The sequence below is a fragment of the Cornus florida genome, unplaced genomic scaffold (assembly GCF_030987335.1).
Source record: "Cornus florida cultivar Cherokee Brave unplaced genomic scaffold, ASM3098733v1 CherokeeBrave_3.0.0_Hap2_Chr08, whole genome shotgun sequence".
Lineage (NCBI taxonomy): Eukaryota > Viridiplantae > Streptophyta > Magnoliopsida > Cornales > Cornaceae > Cornus > Cornus florida.
This window is the reverse complement of record NW_026775578.1, coordinates 99,389,607-99,410,353: the sequence shown is the minus strand read 5'-3', so window position 1 is coordinate 99,410,353 and position 20,747 is coordinate 99,389,607. Positions and strand designations below refer to the sequence as shown.

The window sequence follows — 20,747 nt, the reverse complement described above, 5'->3', positions numbered from 1 at the left end:
AGTTATAATTTTGATGGGGCTTTCATGGGGGTTATGTTCACGGCATTGTCCCCGACAAAACCTAGTAGTTTCCTCGGATTCGGAGTCATTCCATTTTGATGGCTTTTGAGATTTTCATCTCAAATTGAGGTAGGGAATGTTTTAGGCTTTTGTGTGTGTTGTATTGAGTGTTTAGCATGATTATGCAACTTATATATATGCCTTGTATCAAATCTTAAAAGTTATTAATTTTTATTTCTTTGTATAAGATTTAAAATTCATGATGATATATAACTTTGATTTGAATTGTGGCATGCTAGAAAATCTAGTTTTAATATGTTTGTTAACATATATTAAATTGGGATTAATTAAATAAGAATTGCTCTTTTTAATTAATATTTATCTTTTGTGAAAGATTAAAGTGCATGGCCATACCTTGCATGAAATTAAGTTGTAGTATGCTTCTAAATTAGGTTTTGGCATGTTGTTTAACATACTTTAATTTGAGAACATTTGGACAAGTATGAAAACCTAGAGATTTTAATTAAAATGATTAATTAAAATCTAATTAAGGGTTCTGTTGGCCTAATTGAGTGCTTAGTTTGATATTTGTGATAACTATGACTTATGTACTAGCATATGTTAATTTGGGACCATTTAGAGTTGTTTTAGAATTGAGAGATTTAATTATCATGATGTAATTAAATTCTACCTTGTTACACTGTTGATTGAATCATGTAATTGACATTGATAATATGTTTAAGGCATAATTTTTGGCTTATAATGGAATTATGACTTTATGTTCCAATATTGAATTATATTGTTATAGCGTGTAACGAATCGCAACTAAAGATTCGACATGTGATGTTATTATAGTGCGTAACGAATCACGCTCTGAAGATTCGACATTGTCATCCTATAGTAGTTGTGGATTTAGAGCATGTGTTGTGTGGTTACAACCTACTTGTGCATGAAGGTAGTTTCGTGTACTGTTTAATACGTATATAAGTTGTTAACTTATTTATTTTGGAGTCTTGGGACATTGTTAAGCTGAGATAGCTAGAGTTTGGCTCTAGTACGGGGACGTGAGTCCTCTAAGTCGTTGAGATAGTGAACACTAGGGTGGTCTTCCCAGCGGGTTAATGCCCGGAATAACCAATTTGTTCTTGGTTTAGTCCGAGATGTGATGTCCAAGTCTTCCACTATTTGTTTTCGCATTCAATTCCAAGTTATCAATCATGTTTATATTGTGACTGTGGTTTTGGCTATTGGCGATTTGATGTTGTTAAGTACATCCATACTAAATTATTATATTTAGTTGATTTAGCATTTAGATTTCAAGTTGATAACTTTGAGAATCTATATCTAGTTGCTTTTGTGTAAGCATATTTCTATCTGGTTGCTTTGTGTGAGCATGTTTCTAACTAGTTGCTTTATGTAAGCATGTTATATCTTGTTGCTATGTGTAGCATGCTCTTGTGTTGTTGAAATTGCATAAAGAATGTGTTTTATGCTAGAAATGATCTTAGGTAACTAGGATGCTCCCTGAGTCTTACCTTTGACATAGACGTTAGGTGGAATGAACCACAATGATTAAATCATGTACACTTGTAAAACGTAGGTCGATGCATGCTCATTTACTACGAGTAGCTTTATGTTACTCACCCCTACGATACTGGAGCATATTTCAGGTACAGGATACAAGATTGGAGATTGCAATTGCTTGGGTGATTTGCTGAGTTGAGCTTCTTTAGAAGTATTCTTGTTCACATGCAAGTGTTAGCATGTTCATGATTTGTCTATGAAATGTAATTTTTCTAACTTGGAGGTTTGACATGTCAAATGTTGTAAATGTATTGCAATGAGGCCATAGGCCATTGTAGCACATCTATTTTATCATATTTCATACACTTGCATGCTCACTTTGGTAAACAATACCTTCCTTAATGAAACAAAAACTCTAAGTAGCATTTTTAGGGTGTTTTACCCTATTCTGTGCCAGGGGCATTTCGAATATTTCACAATGTGTTTTATTTAATTTTTCCTCATGTGTCACGTAGAAAACTCAATTTTGAGGGGGGTTTCTTCTTTGTGTTTTTCCAAAAAACATCATCTTGGCCCTCAAAAATCAATATTTTTTCGAAAAATCCTTGCTGCCAGGTTTTGCAAATTTTTAGTACAAATGTAGTTTGTACTATTCATCGACTTTTTTTTAAAAATCATCACGACCGATCCGAAACTTCCGGAGGTGTTGTGGGTGCATTTTAAGATTGTATTTTCAATTTAGGAAATTTAAAAACCTCCCGAAGCCCTATTTCCAAAACTTGGGCAGTAGCTCGGATTAGTTTTTTTCCTCTTGACCTGATTTTCTTGGGGGCATTCTGGGCATTTTACAATGCATTTTTTTTGTTTCCGTCTGCGTGCGGGGTAGGAAACTTGATTTTAGGGGGGTTTCTTCTTTGAGTTTTTCCAAAAAAGTCCGTTTAGATACCCCTTTTTACTCTCAGTTGCAGCAGTGGTGGGTTGTCCTCGTCGGGCCGCCACGACATCATTTTTGTTTTTGACCTTTCTCCCCCGTCCGGACTCCAAATTGGGTAAAAAAATTTTTGAACTTGACTAATTTGTCATTGTCTTTCCAGTGGTGTGCTCGATAGCACCTGAATCCATTTTTTACAAAATGACCATTTTGCCCTTAGGTTCTTTTTGTCCGTTTTTGAAACGACACTTCTATATTTGTTTCCTTTAGGTTCCGTGACCTCATTGAGGGTCACATTGGTGTTTTAGAGACGCATTGTATCTTTAGAGACCGTTGTTTCACCTTTCGCTTCCGCATTTCGGATCCATTATTGGGTCATCTTTTGGTCATCACTGACGCACCGGGTTTACAAAACTTGGGCCATCACAGAACCGATTCCCAATGTGCGGCTTTTACCCTCTTTTTCCAATCTCAAGAACACAAGCTTTCAAATCATTGAATTTCCTTCTAAACGGGATCCCTAAGGCATGACTTTATTCACAATACAACTTTTGTTGCTTATTTTATATACATATTATGGTCGTGCAATGCCGAAGTCCCTTAAGCTTTCTAACCAACCCATGTAGCAAGTGTTAGGCCAATAACTCCCAAACCAGATGGCTTTAAGGTGCTAAGTGTAGAAACACTCCTAGAGCTTAATAACTCGAGTTGGAAAGGCTACGAATTCCAACGAACCATATTTATTTATTTATCTTTTTGTGAATGACTGTGCAATGTCTAAGTCCCTTAAGATTTCTTACCAACCCATTTAGCAAGTGTTAGGCCAACAACTCCCAAACCGGATGGCTTTAGGGTGTTAAGTGTAGAGACACTCCTAGGGCATAATAACTCGAGTTGGAAAGGCTACGAACTCAAACTGGTCATTATCATTTTTTTTTTTTTAACTCATGCCAAAGGAAACCATTCATTAGGGCTATCAATTCAAATCCACCATGTCATAGTTAAGGTCAATTGGGTTGCATACCTCACAATTAGGTTCCCGGTGTGCATCTGTGTAATGTGAAGCATAAAAGAGTATGAAATCCAACGAAAAATCAATTGAAGCATTTATACAAACCAAAATGAATCAACATGGTCATTTCAAATTTTTCTTTATTTTCAAAATTATCATTTGCCTCTATACACAAAGTCTTAAACACATGTTCAATCTCCAAAAAGGGCCAAACTATAAGATCATTGCTTTCAACAAAAATTGTTTTATTAACTTACATGCATCCAGCCACAGTCATGCAAGCAAAAATGCAATCTCAAAAATGCAACAATGCAAAATGCACCCCCAATATTGAATTTCACATTGTCCTCAATGTGAGAAGACAAAGGATAAATAATGAAAAATGAAGAGTGCAGCAAGAACAATAGTACCAAGTTGAAGAGGAATTGAGTGACGGTGCAAAAATAGGCCACCTCGTGAATTCCATGAGCATGCCCCCAAACTTGGTTTCAAAAACCTGTCAAAAGACATCTATACATGGCAAGTATCATATGAATCCAAAAATGAAGCAAAATAACTGCAATTTATTCAACTAAAAACTATAATCCATGCAAAGTAGCAAAAGGGATGCAATTAGAAGTTCAAAATAAGACAGAGAAAAAAATGCCAAACGCGGCCCAAAATAAGTCTAAAGGTACTACGGAAAAGGGAAAGAAAAACTGGAAGCATAAAAATCACTCCATCATTGGAGTGGAGGAGGAAGCACCAGGTGCGCCGGGTGGACGATCAATTAGAGTCTGGAGCATGGCCTGTAGAACCTATTGACAGTCCTGAGTCGCCTTAATGATGCCCTCTATGTTGTCTAGGCACATATGAAACACATCGAGATGAGCATTGAGGGCAAGATAATCAACTCGGGTCATGACATCCAGCTGCAGAGCAACAGGGGCAGCTGGAGCAGTGGGGGCATCATGAGCAGGAGGGGCAGGAGCCACGAGGGGAGCCGGAGCACCCCAATCCAACTCACCCCCTAGGCGGGCCTGACAGGACGTCTTAAGCTGAACCGTGCTTGACTTCCAGACCCTAAGGTTGAAATCAAACACATCCTCCTCTTTCTTCTCACCAAGGGGTGCTCTGAACTTCACGTTTTTAAGCAACCGTGTGATCAAATATGGGAATGGAAATGCCCAGTTTGTGGCGCTGCTTGACCTTACCAAAATCAGCTCATTGTAGATTTTTAGGATTTGACCCCATACCAGTTGTGGAACGGAAAACCAATACTCCTTCTCAATAGCATAGAGGGCTTCCATAAAAACCCCCTTACTCTCAGAATGGCCTGGTACGGGAAGGACATTCTTGGCTAGCACTGAATCAAGGAACCATAGCAGGCATGGTAAGAAGGATTTGTTGGTGTTGGTGGTTTGATTGCCAGTGTATAGATTGTGGCAAATCTCCCCCACAATGTCCGATAATGTTAGCCCATCCAAACCTTCAACATGTGTAGGCCATCCCGCCTCATCTCCCGGGGATGCTAATGGACAGTCCAATGCCATGGCAAGGTTCTCAAGAGTGAATTCAAATTCCTCGTCATCAATTGTGGTTTTGATGATGTCTGGTTCCGCACATGGGTGTGACATGTTGGTGTAGAATAGATAAACCACGCGCGGGTAGTAAGCATGAGCGCGTGGCTTGAAAAGCGATGCGAGGACACGTGCCCTCAATTCGCGGACTGACCATGCCGTCTCGTGATTTTGCTCAAAATCATTCTCAACGTTGAATTTTGCTTCCGGGACAATTGGCCAATCAACCCAATCTAGAGTTGGAGGCATATTGGAAGGTCCCTCAGACGAGCAAGCACGCTTAGACGCAACTTTGGGAGCCATTGGAAGGAAGAAAATTGGTTCAGGACTTTTTACCAACATCTAGCGTGCATAAGAATTGGGAAGAGGGACAAAATGAGGTTAGAAACTTAAAAACCCAAAAATTTCAACCTATAAAGGACATACAATCATCATCCAACAATCACCAATCCTCCAACAAAAGATTCCCAACCTCCATTGATCATGAAATTGAAGAAAAAAAATAAGAATAGTGGAACAAACTTCCTCTTGAGCTTGTTGATAGAAGAATTGGAGGAGGAAGATTGAGATGGATAATGGAAGGATAATGAAGGGAATGGATGAAGATTGGAAATAGAGGGAGAAAAAGTGAAGGGTTTGAGGTTTGAGGAGGGTGGGGCAAGGGTTGAGAGGGAGAGGTTATGCTTTTAAAAATTGGCTTGACATGCCCATTAAAGTGCCAACGACGGCAGCGGGCGCCTGCGGGATGGCATACACACTGCCTAAAACGGCAGGCGCCTGCGAGGAACTGCGGGCGCCCATGATAGCTGCGCGGGGGCTCAGCAGGGCCCCGTGGAGGTTGCAAGGGCTCCGTAGATGATAGATAACTACTGCCCAATTTGGCGGGCGCCCGCAGGGTTGTGGCGGGTGCCTGCGATGCCTCTTCAAATGCTGCCTTGTGCAGCATTTTGCAGCCTGCAAGGGCCAGGATGAGATAAAAGGCAACTTGAATAAGAAATTTGAATTGTAGAGGATCCTAGTTGCTGTGTAAGATAGCGAGAACGGGATTTGGCATCAACAGCCCAAGAGAGAGTCACGAAATCCGAATGGCATTTAAATTTTTGGATTAAACAAGACAAATGCCTAAATGACCATAAAGAATTCCAAACGTGGTATGGAGACCAGAAAATGCTGAAGAAACCCAAATGTGGCCGCGGAATGCAAGATGAGACAATTCCGGAAAAGTGCACATTTTTTGTTAAACTTAGCAAATTCCCGAAAAATTCTAGGCAGTTGACACTTGGAAGAGGGAAGCTCGGAAGATGGAAGACTTGCTTCCCATGAATGCTAAATTTAATGTCGATAGCTAAACGAACCAGGCTTTGCATGGCGTATCAATCTTCGTAAATTGGGTCCGTTAAAAGGACTTCTCTACTTTACGGATAGGGACTATGCCATCAACATAAGGCTTAAGCCATTGGCCATTAACCTTAGAGAGAGATCCATCGGTAGGATCTTAGAGCTCAACTGCACCATGAGGAAAGACAGATGTGATGACATATGGACCATCCCACCGTGAACGGAGTTTACCGGGAAAGAGTCTCAATCTAGAATTGAAAAGCCAAACTTTCTGTCCAGGGGCAAAAGACTTGTTGACAATGTGCTTGTCATGAAAAGCTTTAGTCTTTGCCTTATAGATTTTAGCGCTTTCATACGCATCATTTCGAATTTTCTCAAGCTCATTGAGTTACAATTTGCAAGTAGAACCGGCTTATTTGAGATCAAAGTTGAGCCTTTTTATGGCCCAATAAGCATGGTGCTCTAATTCGACTGGGAGATGACAAGCTTTTCCAAAGACAAGCCGATATGGCGACATGCTGATGGGCGTCTTATACGCTATCCGGTATACCCAAAGCGCATCGTTTAGTCTCAATGACTAATCTTTGCGGTCCGGATGAACAATTTTTTCCAAAATATGCTTAATTTCCCGATTAGATACTTCCACTTAACCACTCGTTTGAGGATGGTAAGGTGTGGCAACCTTATAAATAATGGAGTACTTGGAGAGGACGGATTTAAGGTAACGATTTTGAAAATGAGATCCACCGTCATTGATGATTGCTCGGGGCGTACAAAAACAACTAAAAGTATTGGACTGAATGAATCTGATCACGACTTTATGATCATTGGTTTTGGTAGCCTCGGCTTCAACCTTTTTGGAGACATAATCCACCGCTACAAGGATATACTCATAACCATAAGAAGATGGAAATAGTCCCATGAAGTCGATCTCCCACACATCGAAAAGTTTAATAATTAGGATGGGAGTAAGGGACATCATGTCTCTCCTAGACATGGATCCAAGCCTTTGACATTGCTCACATGACTTACAGAAGTTGTAAGCATCCCAAAACAAGGATGGCCAATAAAATCCACTTTGAAGGACTTTGTTAGCTGTCTTTTTGGCACTAAAGTGTCTCCCCACAAGCAAGCATGTGGTAGAAATTTAAGACACTTGTGGTTTCAGTTTCGGGAATGCATCACCGGATAATTTGATCCGGACAATACTTGAATAACTCCGGATCTTCCCAAAAGAAATGCTTGACTTGGGAGAAGAAATGGTCTCTTTCTTGTTTTGACCAATTGGAGGGAATTTTGCCTACTGCTAGGTAGTTGACAATATCCGCAAACCAAGGGAGACTTGAATAGGAAATCTGAAATAGTTGTTCATCCGGAAAGGAATCTTGGACTGCAGCAAATTCAGAGGATTTCTCAATGAGTAGGTGAGAGAGATGGTCTGCGACAACATTGTCTGCTCCCTTTTTATCCCAGATTTCAATGTCAAACTCTTGAAGTAAGAGTATCCATCGAATTAGGCGAGGTTTGGTCTCTTTTTTGGCGAGCAAGTGCCTAAGGGCGGCATAGTCCAAAAATATAATGACCTTGGATCCAAGAAGATAAGAACGGAATTTATCCAAGGCATACACCACAACTAGCATTTCTTTTTCAGTGGTGGTGTAATTTAACTGGGCATCGGAGAGTGTCTTGTTAGCGTAATAGATAGCATGCGGAAGCTTGTCCACACGCTGGCCCAAAACCGCACCTAATGCATAATCAGATGCATTACAAATGATCTCAAATGGAAGAGGCCAATTGGGCGGTTTCATGATTAGGGCTGATGAGAGAAGAGAATGGAGCTTCTTGAAAGCTTCCAAACAAGCTTCATCAAAATTGAACGAAACATCCTTGGCAAGAAGATTACACAAGGGCCGAGAAATTTTGCTAAAATCCTTGATAAATCGACGGTAGAAACCGGCATGGCTAAGGAAGGAACAGATTTGATGGACCGAATTTGGAGGAGGAAGATTAGAAATTAACTCCACTTTGGCCTTGTCAACTTCAATTCCCCCTTTTGAAATGACATGTCCTGGGATAATGCCCTGTTGGACCATAAAGTGACTTTTCTCCCAACTTAGAATTAGATTTGTCTCCTTGCATCTTTGAAACACAAGGGATAGATTGTGGAGACATGAATCGAAGGAGGAGCCAAAGATGGAAAAATCGTCCATGAATCGAAGGAGGAGCCAAAGATGGAAAAATCGTCCATGAATACTTCCAAGAATTTTTCAACCATATCCGAAAATATAGACATCATGCATCTTTGGAACATAGCCGGTGCATTGCATAGCCCAAAGGGCATGCGTCTATAGGCAAATGTTCTGAAGGGACATGTGAATGTGGTCTTCTCTTGATCATGTGGATCAATTGCCACTTGGTTATAGCCGGAATAACCATCAAGAAAACAGTAGTAGCTTTGGCCGGCTAACCGCTCTAGGATTTGACCAATGAATGAAAGTGGAAAATGATCCTTCCTAGTGGTAGAGTTTAGTTTTCGGTAATCAATGCACCACTACAAGAAATTTGGCTTTTAGGGACAGTCCATTCTGTCCCTAAAAGCCCTAATACTGTCCCTAATGATCGAATTTGACCATCCCTAATAGTTGCGTCACAAAAGCTTTTTAGGGATGGTAAAAATTGTCCGTCCCTAAAAAAATCAACCTTTAGGGACGGACTTACTGTCCCAAATAAGACCGTCCCCCTTTGACTTATTAGGGACAGACTTACTGTAACAAATAAGACCGTTCCCTTTTGATTTATTAGGGACGGTATTTACTGTCCCTAATAATTAATATATTAGAGACAGTTTCTTGCCTGTCCCTAATACAATACTTATTAGGCACAATTTGTATTGTCCCTAATAAGATTTATTATTATTATTATTATTATTATTATTATTATTATTAAATTTGTGACCATTTATACTGTCTATGATACTTGATTATTATTATTATTATTTTTTTCCTCTGTTGGATTTGTGTTATAGAAAAACTACTAAATGACATCCACCTTATATATCAAAACATTGTAACTAAAAAGTACAAATATCCACAATATCATTCTAGAAAGAAAAAAATATATTATCACCACAATACAGTGCCAACAAACGAGCTCTTAATCTCACAAAGAAGTTACAAATTCTCTAATTTTGTAAACAAGAACTAAAAAGTATCTACTAACTGCTTTAACATCAAATGGTTTCAAACATCCTCAAAAATTAAAACATCATTTTAAACTAAATGCAGTCATGAAAATGTTGTTGCTGCAGTTGCTGTTGTTGCTCAAGTAGCTTCTGAATTGTATCCAATTTCTCTTCCAAACCAAAGGTGCTTCCCATGCTTAGCGGAGGACCTACTATATTCTGGACCGGAATCATATCACAAAGGATAAACTGAGCTGAGCTACCTATCTCCAGTACATCAGAGCAACACATAACATAAAACACTAACTATCAACAAACATCATTTTCCTTATGACATGTGAATATCGAGGTGGTGTTGTTGCATAAATAATTTCATCATTTACTAGAACTGCTTTATTAAGTATTAACCTTAACATGATAATTAAGGACGGACTAGTTATGAGGAAATAAACTTACCGAAACCGATGAGTAAACATTCTCAAGTTGTTTAGCTATAGAAGTGCATGCATTAGATATGCTGCACCTTGTAGTAAACATCATATCAGGAAGTTTCTAACCCTGAAACAAAAAACCTGATCTCTTAACCTGGTAATTTTTTAATTTTCTGTATTAAAAAAAAAATTACAAGTATTTGACATGAGTATAAACAAAATAAATAAATAAATAAATTAGGTGTATAACCTGTCCTAAGTCATGCTCAAGCCCTTTGCTGGAAATGGATATTCTTCGTGGTCAAGGTTTGGCACATCTTTTTCCAAATAAAGAATAGGCTAACAAAGTAAAAGCAAAAAGAAAAGAAACAAACCAATGAATGATTGGGACCATGTCTGAATATTTGAATTTCAATAAAAAAAAAAAAACAATGTAAGCTATAGTTCTTTTAAAGTTCTCTTTTGAAAATCCCTTAGTTTATTGGCATGACCATGGAACCAAGCCTCCCTACTACCAACTAGTGCATTGAGATAATATTTGCTATCAATGGAAGGCTAGGCAGAATAAGAAAAAAGCAAATTGAGAAAGAAAGCTATCTTTTTACTCTCTTCTTTGCTCGTATAAATAATTCTCTCCCTTTACATTTAGTGCTGATTGAAATAAAGTTGAAACTACTACTCTACCAATGTGATAGCCCATTACCCCATTACATAAAACACGATACCACGGAAATTTCATAAGACACATAACTTTAGTCCCAAGGTTTCCACAAAAGGGTTCATCACAGGGTTTAGTTTTGACACTAAGTTTCCTATTTGTGGGCCCTTTTTAATAGCCTTATCTAAGCCCACAAAATCCAAGGAAAAAGAGATCTCCATTTTTAGATATTGCATTTCTCAAGTGGGATTCTTCAATGTGTCATGGAATGGCAGGACTAGAGTGTGATTAATTTGAGTGTTAGTATTATGTTTCCTTTTCAACCAGACTGAATAGATACTATTACTTGATCATGGAGTTTTAGTGCTGAAATGTCATGAATAGATAGATCAACTACTCTAATGTGTGTGTGTGTGTACATATATATATATATATTAATGGAGACATGATTCACAATTCACACAAATAAGACATAATCAAGTTTTTTTTCCCCTAAAGAGTCTAAGACAATCAAGTTCACTTATGACATTTTTATCTGTCTTTAATAGATGCATATATACTTGCTAACAAGATTTTGAAGCCATAATTAATGCTAAAATAAGAAGAAAAAATGTTACGACATATATTTTTTGGGAAATTAAAACAATTAAACAAATAAAAAAGAGCTCAAGGAGAAAAATATTCACAATAAATAGCACAAAAGCTAGAATTTATGATAAAAGATATGTATCCCATAATCTATTTTCTGTTGTGTTCTCAAAAACCAACTCACAACTAGGAACATTCTTTCCTATTCTTCTTAGTAATTGGAAATTAACACCAGTAATCGTCCAAGAAAAACTATTTCACTACTAATAGATTTCTCTATAACTAGTATGATATACATACAATCACAAGAAGAATGAAAACAAATCAAATATGTTATCAGACCACTTATGGGCTTAGAATTTTACTGTCATTCCCAAAAAAAAAAAAAAAATTATTTTCCCTATTTTTCCCATAGCAACAAATTATATCAAATGGAAACAAATTAATGTTGAATTAATGAGCTTGAAAATTTCATTTACTTGTTAATAAGGATGAGAACACAATAATTTGAAAACTAATTAGGACAGCTAGCTAGATTCACCTTGAAGGGTTGCTCGATTAAAAGCCCATGAGAGTCATTTTCTTGATGCACATTTGATCTTGGATGTTGAATTGATAGCTCAGACCTTTTAGGGTTCTCAATATCGAACATTGAATCATCAGAATTATCTCTGGATGACCCATTATCAAACACATTTGATTGACCTAAATCAACAAAAATAAATAAACCCCAGTATGTTTACAGCCTTCCAATTAATGTTTCAAAATAATTCACAGAAATAAGCATAAAAGAGCTATAACAAAAGAAAGCAAAGTACAAGTTATAACAAAATATAACTAAATTTAACCCACCTACTTCTCATATTTACATTTTCTTCCATAACTCATGAATCTTTCTTTCATTTCTAATTCTTTTAATTCTAAATTTTTATTTTCAACGGCCAGAAATCAAATTTTGTTCTTTTCTACTTTTTTTTTTTTTTTTTTAAATAAAAAAATTCCTATATTTCTATATCAATCAAAGAATAGTAATAAAATAAATTAAATTTCAGTTTTGGTATAACTCAATATATAATACAAATCAAATAATATTAATAAAGTTTCAAGACATCACACAACACTTAAAGAAGATATGCTTAAAGATCGAAGATATTAAAGACAAAGGAGAAAGAAATACCTCTAAAGTTGAATGCCATTAAGTCAATATAAAGACTTATACGCAAGAACAAAGAGGCATTAGAATTATGTGACTTATCTGTCATTATCATTCTTATCAGTCTGTTTCTATAGATACCTTCCTTTCAGACTTTTGTTTTTTGTTACTCTATTAGCAAAGAAATTCCATCAAAAAAATAGGTGATATTTTAGACTACATTAAAGACCAAATAGAAAATCACAATCAGAATCTAGTTAAGTTTCCAAATAAGCAAGAAATTAAAATTTAATAGCTGCGATGGATAATAGCAAGCCTAAGGAGATAGAAATTAAAATCAAAGACTAATAGAAAAACTAAACCAAGAGGTAGATATAATTAAAGAAACGTAAGCAAGAAATTAAAATTTACAGAATATATAGACTTACCTAGTGGAAGCCGAGAAACAAGCGCTGACGTTGATCCTCTGTCCACTTTCATATTAACGCACTCTCCACAAGCTATAACAAAAGAAAGCAAAGTACAAGATTCTTGAAGAAAAAGGAAAGTCAGAAAGGGGCAATTTTCTTCTCATCTTCTTAAGTAGGAGCAGCTCCTAAGCAACAATCAAATATTGGAATTGAGTTCAAGCTTTCCCTAGATCTAGACCTTAAAAAGAAACTTGAAAGGAAAATTAAGTGCAAGCCATCAATATAACAACAATTTTTAGCTTTTAATGACTTGCTTGAAAAATAACTTGTGAATTAGCACATAGACGACTTGTTTTTTTATGCATGTCGTCAATTAAAGGTTATAAAATATTAATTTTCTTGTAGTGTATATGTATATAAAGGATATATATACATATATATTTATATGTATATAAGGGATAAATTAATAAAGATAGAAAGTTCAAAAAACCTGTATGATTTTCCATAGCGATTCAGACTCATACGACAAGCCTTTTCCAGATTTGTAATTTACCCCTTCAATTGTTAGGCCTTTTGCAATTTTGAAACCCTAGAAAAAACTAGGGTGAGGATCATGAAACCCAAGTGGGTTATATGAACGTCAAATCGAACATGGAGGTTCTTTGAAAATCGAAGAAAGAGGCTTAAATTTGAATAATCCCTAAAATTTTTAAAAAATAAAAACGTTGTACCTCAGGATCATGATCTTGTGATTCGCTGAAGATTGAAGACGTTTTGAACAGGAGGTATTGAATTGGGTGAAAATCAAGCCCAAAGAATGTTTGATTAAGAGGTAAGGTCTTTAGATTTCGTGCCGGTGGAAGACGTCTGCAACTTTTGAGATCGAAGAACTGAAGAGGTTTGTGACGGTGTAAGAGGTTTGCAAATGATATAGGGTTTACTAAATTTTTTTAGATTAAAACGACGTAGTTTGATGGGCTTCCCTATTTTGTAAAATAAAATAATTTTATATGTTTCATTTTTGCCCGCGTACAATAGCGCCAAACAAAAAAAAAATTGAAGCGCTAAGTTTGGCGCTATTTTTTTTTGGTGGAATTAGGGACGGTCTTAGATAGACTGTGCCAAAAAGAAACATTTTTAGGGACGGGTTTCTGAGGTTTGGTGAGATATCAAATTGACTATCCCTAAGGGTCCGTTTGGATGGCGATAACGTTATATGTTATGGTTTGGTACGATATGAAAACAACTGTTTTGATATTGGTATGTTTTTAGTAGAAATCGGATCCATGTTTGGTAACGATTGTTTTGTTTTTAATAATTGTATATCAGAAACATGATAACGCGTTTGGTATTGTCATGCGTTTTAAGAAATTCAAAAACAAAACACGTTTGAGAATAGTGTTTTGTTATTAAAAATTCTGAATCAATAACAGAATACCTGTTTGGTAAAGACTGTTTTGTTTTGTTTTGAAAAATTATATATATGAATACAATTATAAGTTTATATGTAAAATAGTCCATTTTTCTTTATGATTTGAAATAATTTATGGAAAAAAAAAAAAAAAAAATCTGCATTAGAGTTGGGAAATTTTTTTTTTGTTAAATTTACAAGTATAATGGCAACCAAACTACTTTGTAATAATGAATAAATCTGCATAAACATGATTAATGGCAACCAAATTACAAATCTAACTTTGTAATAATCTTTTAATGAGAGTAGATCTTTGCACTCCATTTATCTTTTTCTTTTGGCTTGCATTCCATTTAACTTTGTTTTGTTTCATATATATATATATATATATATATATATATATATATATATATATATTCATGAAGAATGTGAGAGAGAGAGAGATCCTTGTAGTTAAAACTAACAAGAAAGAAAGCCAAAACGTTAATCGTCTTGAATTGGTCAGAGTTGAAATTTGGTGAACATTGAAGCTTGTAAATAGTTTTACTTCACTTAGATTAGTTTGAAATTTTGCAGTGGAGGTCCTTCAAATTGGTAATATTTTTTTTTGTTTAGTCATAAGACCATTTCCCCTTTTGTTGAGTATTTATTTTGATAACGGACTTGTGAATATTTCATACAATATCCAACCATAAGCAGAATTGATAAATATGAATAAAGATTAAAAGTAAGCAATCAAGGAAGATCCCTCTTACAAGACTGAACGACATTCACATATATACTTCCACGTATAGTTTTGCTTTATACATCACAATCTTAAGAACTTGAGTGTTGCATCATTCACATATATACTTCCACATATAAGAAGCTAGACATTCCTTTAAAATATTTGAAAGTACACACACACTTTATTACACTTACAAAAAATATACACATAATTGGAGATCACTAATATTCATTCCATAAAATGTACACCCACTTTTTTATACTTGCATAGGCCTCCATTTGATTAACTTAGAGATCACTAGCTTTCTGGAGTTGCAGCAACTAGAGAATGCTTCCTATCAATCCCGCTGGTGCCACTGCCTACAACTTACTGCCATGTCCTTCAATGTAGTAGCAAAAAATGAATTTGAATGTAAAACAAGACATTACCTATAGTAGCAAAATATAAAGCAGAGTTAAATTAAATTTTTATTATTTTTTTTTTAAAAAATCCGGCATGACTTCCCCTTAAAAATGGACATTTCCAAAATTTCAAAACACAATAAACCCAAGGGACACCGCCCACAAAATTAATTCAATAAGGGACACCGCCCACAAAATTCATTTAACAAGGGACACCGCCCACAAAATTATTTCAATAAGGGACACCGCCCACAAAATTCATTTAATAAGGGACACCGCCCACAAAATTATTTCAATAAGGGACACCGCCCACAAAATTCAACTAACAAGGGACACCGTCCACAAATTTAATTCAAGCAAGATATATCTAACCTTCTTTCAGGCTAAGCTGCAAATTTGGAGTGTAAATGACCTCATGCAAAACAAAACACATGAAGAACATTAGAGAAAAACAAAATAACACACGGTAGGAATGAAATAATTAGAAGTAGTAAATAAGATATATCTAACCTTTTTTCAGGCTAAACTGCAAATTTGGAGTGTAAATGACCTCATGCAAAACAAACCACATGAACAACATTAGATAAAAACAAAATAACACACGGTAGGAATGAAATAATCAGAAGTAGTAAACAAATATATCTAACCTTTTTTCAGGCTTAGTTGTAAATTTAAAGTGTAAATGACCTCATGCAAAACCAAACACATGAATAACATTAGAGAAAAACAAAATAACACACGGTAGGAATGAAATAATTAGAAGTAGTAAATAAGATATATCTAACCTTTTTTCAGGCTTAGTTGTAAATTTAAAGTGTAAATGACCTCATGCAAAACAAAAGACATGAACAACATTAGAGAAAAACAAAATAACACCCGGTAGGAATGAAATAATTAGAAGTAGTAAATAAGATATATCTAACCTTTTTTCAGGCTTAGTTGTAAATTTAAAGTGTAAATGACCTCATGCAAAACAAAAGACATGAACAACATTAGAGAAAAACAAAATAACACCCGGTAGGAATGAAATAATTAGAAGTAGTAAATAAGATATATCTAACCTTTTTTCAGGCTTAGTTGTAAATTTAAAGTGTAAATGACCTCATGCAAAACAAAAGACATGAACAACATTAGAGAAAAACAAAATAACACCCGGTAGGAATGAAATAATTAGAAGTAGTAAATAAGATATATCTAACCTTTTTTCAAGCTTAGTTGTAAATTTAAAGTGTAAATGACCTCATGCAAAACAAAAGACATGAACAACATTAGAGAAAAACAAAATAACACACGGTAGGAATGAAATAATTAGAAGTAGTAAACAAGATATATCTAACCTTTTTTTTTCTCTAATGTCGCAAATAGAGTGTAAATGACCTCAGTAGCAAATTTTACAAATACCCTAAAGCTCACTCCCAAAATGACAGAGAAGATAACACAACAACAACTAATACGTAGTTCAAAATATACCATTTAAGTATATATTACATACCAAATGAAACACAGGAAATTAACTAAATACATATTACATGTCATATATTACAAAAGATGGAAGTTTATCTAACTTCATCTTTCAATAACAACGATAATGAGCAACAAGAGGACAATCACAATAAATATGATTGTGATAGCAAGACATCCACAACCTAGGAAGAGCATGTACTTCTGTCTACATTGTTCATTTTGAATCATTGCAATGACTCTGTCCAAGTCAGATTGAACCTGTTCTTCAACTTGTGCACCTTGGTGCAACTCATCCACCCACATAAATGCATTCATATGTGACTACAAGAAATATAAATTATACAATTAGGAAACAGTAACAGAAATAGCACCTAAAAGTAATTGACCATACCTCTCGAGCCGGACACCTATAGAATTGTCGACCATCATTTTTTGGAGTTCGAGCCCTATACAGATGCATAGGACCTCTACCACATGCACATTGTGGTCGCTCACCTTCAAGCCTATACATAAGTGCGCCTACAAGTACTAAAGCATTTAATATTTGATATCCTAATATAATTAGTTATTACAGTTATCCATAAATAAGGAGCATCTGAGTTTAATTTACGTAATATAATTAGTTATTACAGGCATCCATATTTTAATTCTACACACTATTAGACAGTTTTATAATTAGTGATTACAGTGCTCCCAAATTAGGTTGGCAATACCATCACGATAAATATCCATCTGTCGTATCTGTGTATTAGTAGCACTGACCACCTGAACATCGTCATCCACATCAAGTTCATTTTGTGAAGATTGAGGGGTTTCAGAATCAAAAATTTCATCAGATTCACCTTGGGATCTTACGAAATTATGCAATGTACAACAGGCAATGACAATAAGAACTTGAGTGTCAAAGTGATAAGGGGGCATTTGCTTCAATATAGCGAATCTCATCTTTACCAACCCAAAACATCGCTCTATGATATTCCTCAATGACGAGTGCCTAAAATTGTACACCTCTTCTCTACCATGTGGTCCTCTAGTATGTCTACGATATTCCTGCATATGGTAACGTTGACCTCGGTAAGGGGCCAAAAACCCCGGTTGATTGGCGTACCCAGAGTCGACTAAATAAAACTTACCTGTCATATTAAGTATGTTAAGTATTAAAGTTAACGTATTTGTAATGTAAAATGCACAAATATGAAAACTTAATATTTTTACCTTCGGGTGGTGATGGAAAATTGAAATCCTCATTCTGAATGCACTCATTTAAAATCTTCGAATCATTAGCAGACCCTTCCCACCCTGCTAGAATGTATGTGAATTTCATATCAAATGAACACACGGCCATGACATTTTGAGTCGTATCACCCTTTCGACCACGGAAGGGTATTTGTTGGTCAACTGGCACTACAGCATGGATATGAGTACCATCTATGGCTCCTACACAATTCTTAAAGTATGGGTAAAACTTTGGATTGTTCTTTATCTCTTTAGGAATTTCATTCAAATCCGGGGGAACAATAATCTTAGTCCCTAACTCACAAATTAACTTTAATACAGTATGAAAGTGATATGAAATTGTGGATGTAGAGTGTTGGAATCTTTCAGCAACGACACGATTCCTTTCATTGTGAGACACGGTAAGTAGGAAAATTGCAACTTGTTCTTCCACCGTTAGAAATGTTGAATCTTTCAATCCTAACAATTTCAACTCACGACACAATGCCCTAAAGGTGTTGGGGTACATCCGAAAATTTTCATAACACCTATCTTCATGTCCATTTAAGACCTCGAATATGTAATCTTCCCCTTGTAACATGGAATCCCTACAACGTTGTTTATCAAAATGTTTATAATAGTACTCATATACGGCTGCGATCAATACAAGAATTTCCTCCTCATCATCATCATCATAAATGGTTAATATTGTCCTTATATCCATAGCTACTATCCTATTTAAGAATAAACAGAAGCAGTTATTGTAACAAAAATGAAGCAAAATGGAAAAGACATACCAAATCATACAATTATCCAGCAACAATGTAAAAGCAATAGATGTAGAACATAAATAGTTTTCCAGCATTAATTTAAAAGCAGTAGATAGAGGAATTAAATATAGTCTTCCAACAATAATGTAAAAGCAGTAGATAAGAAAAATTCATTACAGTCATCCAACAGTAATGTAAAAGCAGTTATAAAACAGTCATCCAAAAGCACATAAAAGTAAGATACCGAAGAAATCATAGAGGCTGATTCATCACCCACCCAACCTTCCTTTCATCAGGAATGTGAAGAAATATATCCCTCCACACCTTGTCCTCACCAAACATCCTTATGATCTTAGCATAATGGGTATCATCAATCCCCACTAATGTGTTGACGATCTTGACGCACTCTTCAAGCTGGGGATCCATTTCTTTTTCTTTTTTACTGGGAGATGTCACTTCAGGCATTTCGGTAAATCGAGATGGTTGACAACTAGAAGATGATTCTGCTATGGCTTTTGCAATTTTTTCAGCTTTCGCGTTCCCAATATTAGTCAAACATTCCATCACTAAAGACATTGTTTCTGAAAAAGTTTCTTTCTTCTGTTTCTTAGCTATAGGTTTGGGAGTAGGACTGAGGTCAATAGGTCCTTCTACATTAGGTCGTTCTACATCAGTCATGCCCACATTGCCCTCAATGTTATGAATTTGAGCTTCATGTGTTGCCACTTGAGGCATTGTTAGCACTTGGTGAGGTCTGGGTGGCTTTGTAGAAGGATGAACATGCTTGCCAGTAGCATGTGTATTCCCAAAAATCCTTACCATCTGCTCATAATTCTTACACCCCTGTTTTTTTATTTTTTTTCCATGCTTGAGAACCTACACGTTATCAACTTACAATTATTGTTCATCAAACCCTTTTAATACTAAATCACTAATTACTTACTGTATGTATGGTAAATAGACACGTATTGAAATACTAACCTTGCACAATCGAACCCATCTTTCAGCTTCCAAGTTAATCATTCCAGTTTCACTGTTGTACCCTACACCAGTCTCAGATAATATTTGTTTGCAATCTTTGTACAATGCTCTTATATTATTGAATTTTTGTCTACATTGGTCCTTCGTGTACTTCTTTCCAGTTTCTAATAACATTGCGTCCACAATATGTGTCCACCCATTTGGATTAAAAGTCGTGCCTGTACGATTTCCTTTTCCAACCTCTTCCTCCATCAAGAGCATGAATTTCTCTTGATGGGCATTACACCAAACAGCGGCATCGGCCTGTTCAACAACTACAACATCCTCACCATTGTCACCATCAAGAGAATGAATGTCTCTTGATGGGTATTGCTCAACATTGTCATTGTTCATGTCCATCTGATTATTATTAAGTAATTGAACAGTTTAGTATATTGAATTGTGTTTTGACTCATAATTCAACACGTCAATGATAAGTAAAAAATGTACTGTCTATAAAACACTTCATCTCACGAAGAGCAAGGTGAAGGAAAGTGGTATATAGCAGTACAACACACAAGGTACTGTCTTTATCTCTTTACGAAATTTCAGGGAAATATTATTGCAAGTACATTTCACAGAAGTAATACCTCTGGATGGCAACAATCATATTTTTGTTTCAGATGTGTGCATAATATACTGAGAGAATATTCTAATCATTTAGTGCATGGTGAGTGTTCCAGTAAATAAATGTATAATAGTATTCTTTAGGCCATTCTTTAGAAACTTAATTGCAACCCTATGAATTTTTGTATAATATCAACAAATATGCGAATGTGAATTGACAAGATTTGACAAATTATCAGTGCATTTTTTTCAAAGAGATGTAAATGTTTATTCTTTTTCTTATATTACCAATGAATATTCAAATATTCAACAAGCGATTCGTTCTCTATTTAGTTATGTGAACAAAAGTTCGTGTTCCTCTTCTGTTGATTTAATTTCTTTTTTGGA

The 20,747-nt window shown here is 35.6% G+C and overlaps 1 protein-coding gene across 15 annotated transcripts; it reads right to left on the bottom strand.

Annotated features, from left to right (window-relative positions):
- Positions 1 to 9,462: 9,462 nt before the first annotated feature.
- Positions 9,463 to 13,708, bottom strand: LOC132268320 (uncharacterized). 15 transcript variants are annotated; one of them, XR_009469284.1, is made up of 7 exons: positions 13,517 to 13,707; positions 13,276 to 13,374; positions 12,804 to 12,970; positions 11,764 to 11,927; positions 10,227 to 10,315; positions 10,002 to 10,103; positions 9,463 to 9,808 (listed from the first exon to the last, which is right to left on the bottom strand). XR_009469284.1 is itself a non-coding variant. In XM_059769169.1 (6 exons), the coding sequence occupies exons 2-5, from the start codon at positions 13,289 to 13,291 to the stop codon at positions 10,232 to 10,234; spliced, it is 366 nt and encodes a 121-aa protein (XP_059625152.1). In that variant the 5' UTR covers positions 13,292 to 13,374; positions 13,517 to 13,705; the 3' UTR covers positions 9,463 to 10,130; positions 10,227 to 10,231. The 15 variants fall into 15 exon arrangements, 11 of the variants coding, with proteins under 11 accessions (XP_059625152.1, XP_059625150.1, XP_059625160.1 ...); XR_009469281.1 differs by having other exon boundaries at positions 9,463 to 9,812; positions 10,002 to 10,315; positions 12,804 to 12,905; positions 13,517 to 13,705; XR_009469280.1 differs by having other exon boundaries at positions 10,002 to 10,315; positions 12,804 to 12,905; positions 13,517 to 13,705.
- Positions 13,709 to 20,747: the final 7,039 nt, after the last annotated feature.

Coding starts and splice junctions, on each gene's coding strand:
- LOC132268320 (XM_059769170.1), bottom strand. Junction 11,928..12,803: donor TGTTTCTCGGCTTCCACTAG/GTAAGTCTATAT, acceptor TTGTTGATTTAG/GTCAATCAAATGTGTTTGAT. Junction 10,316..11,763: donor TAATCGAGCAACCCTTCAAG/GTGAATCTAGCT, acceptor TTACTTTGTTAG/CCTATTCTTTATTTGGAAAA.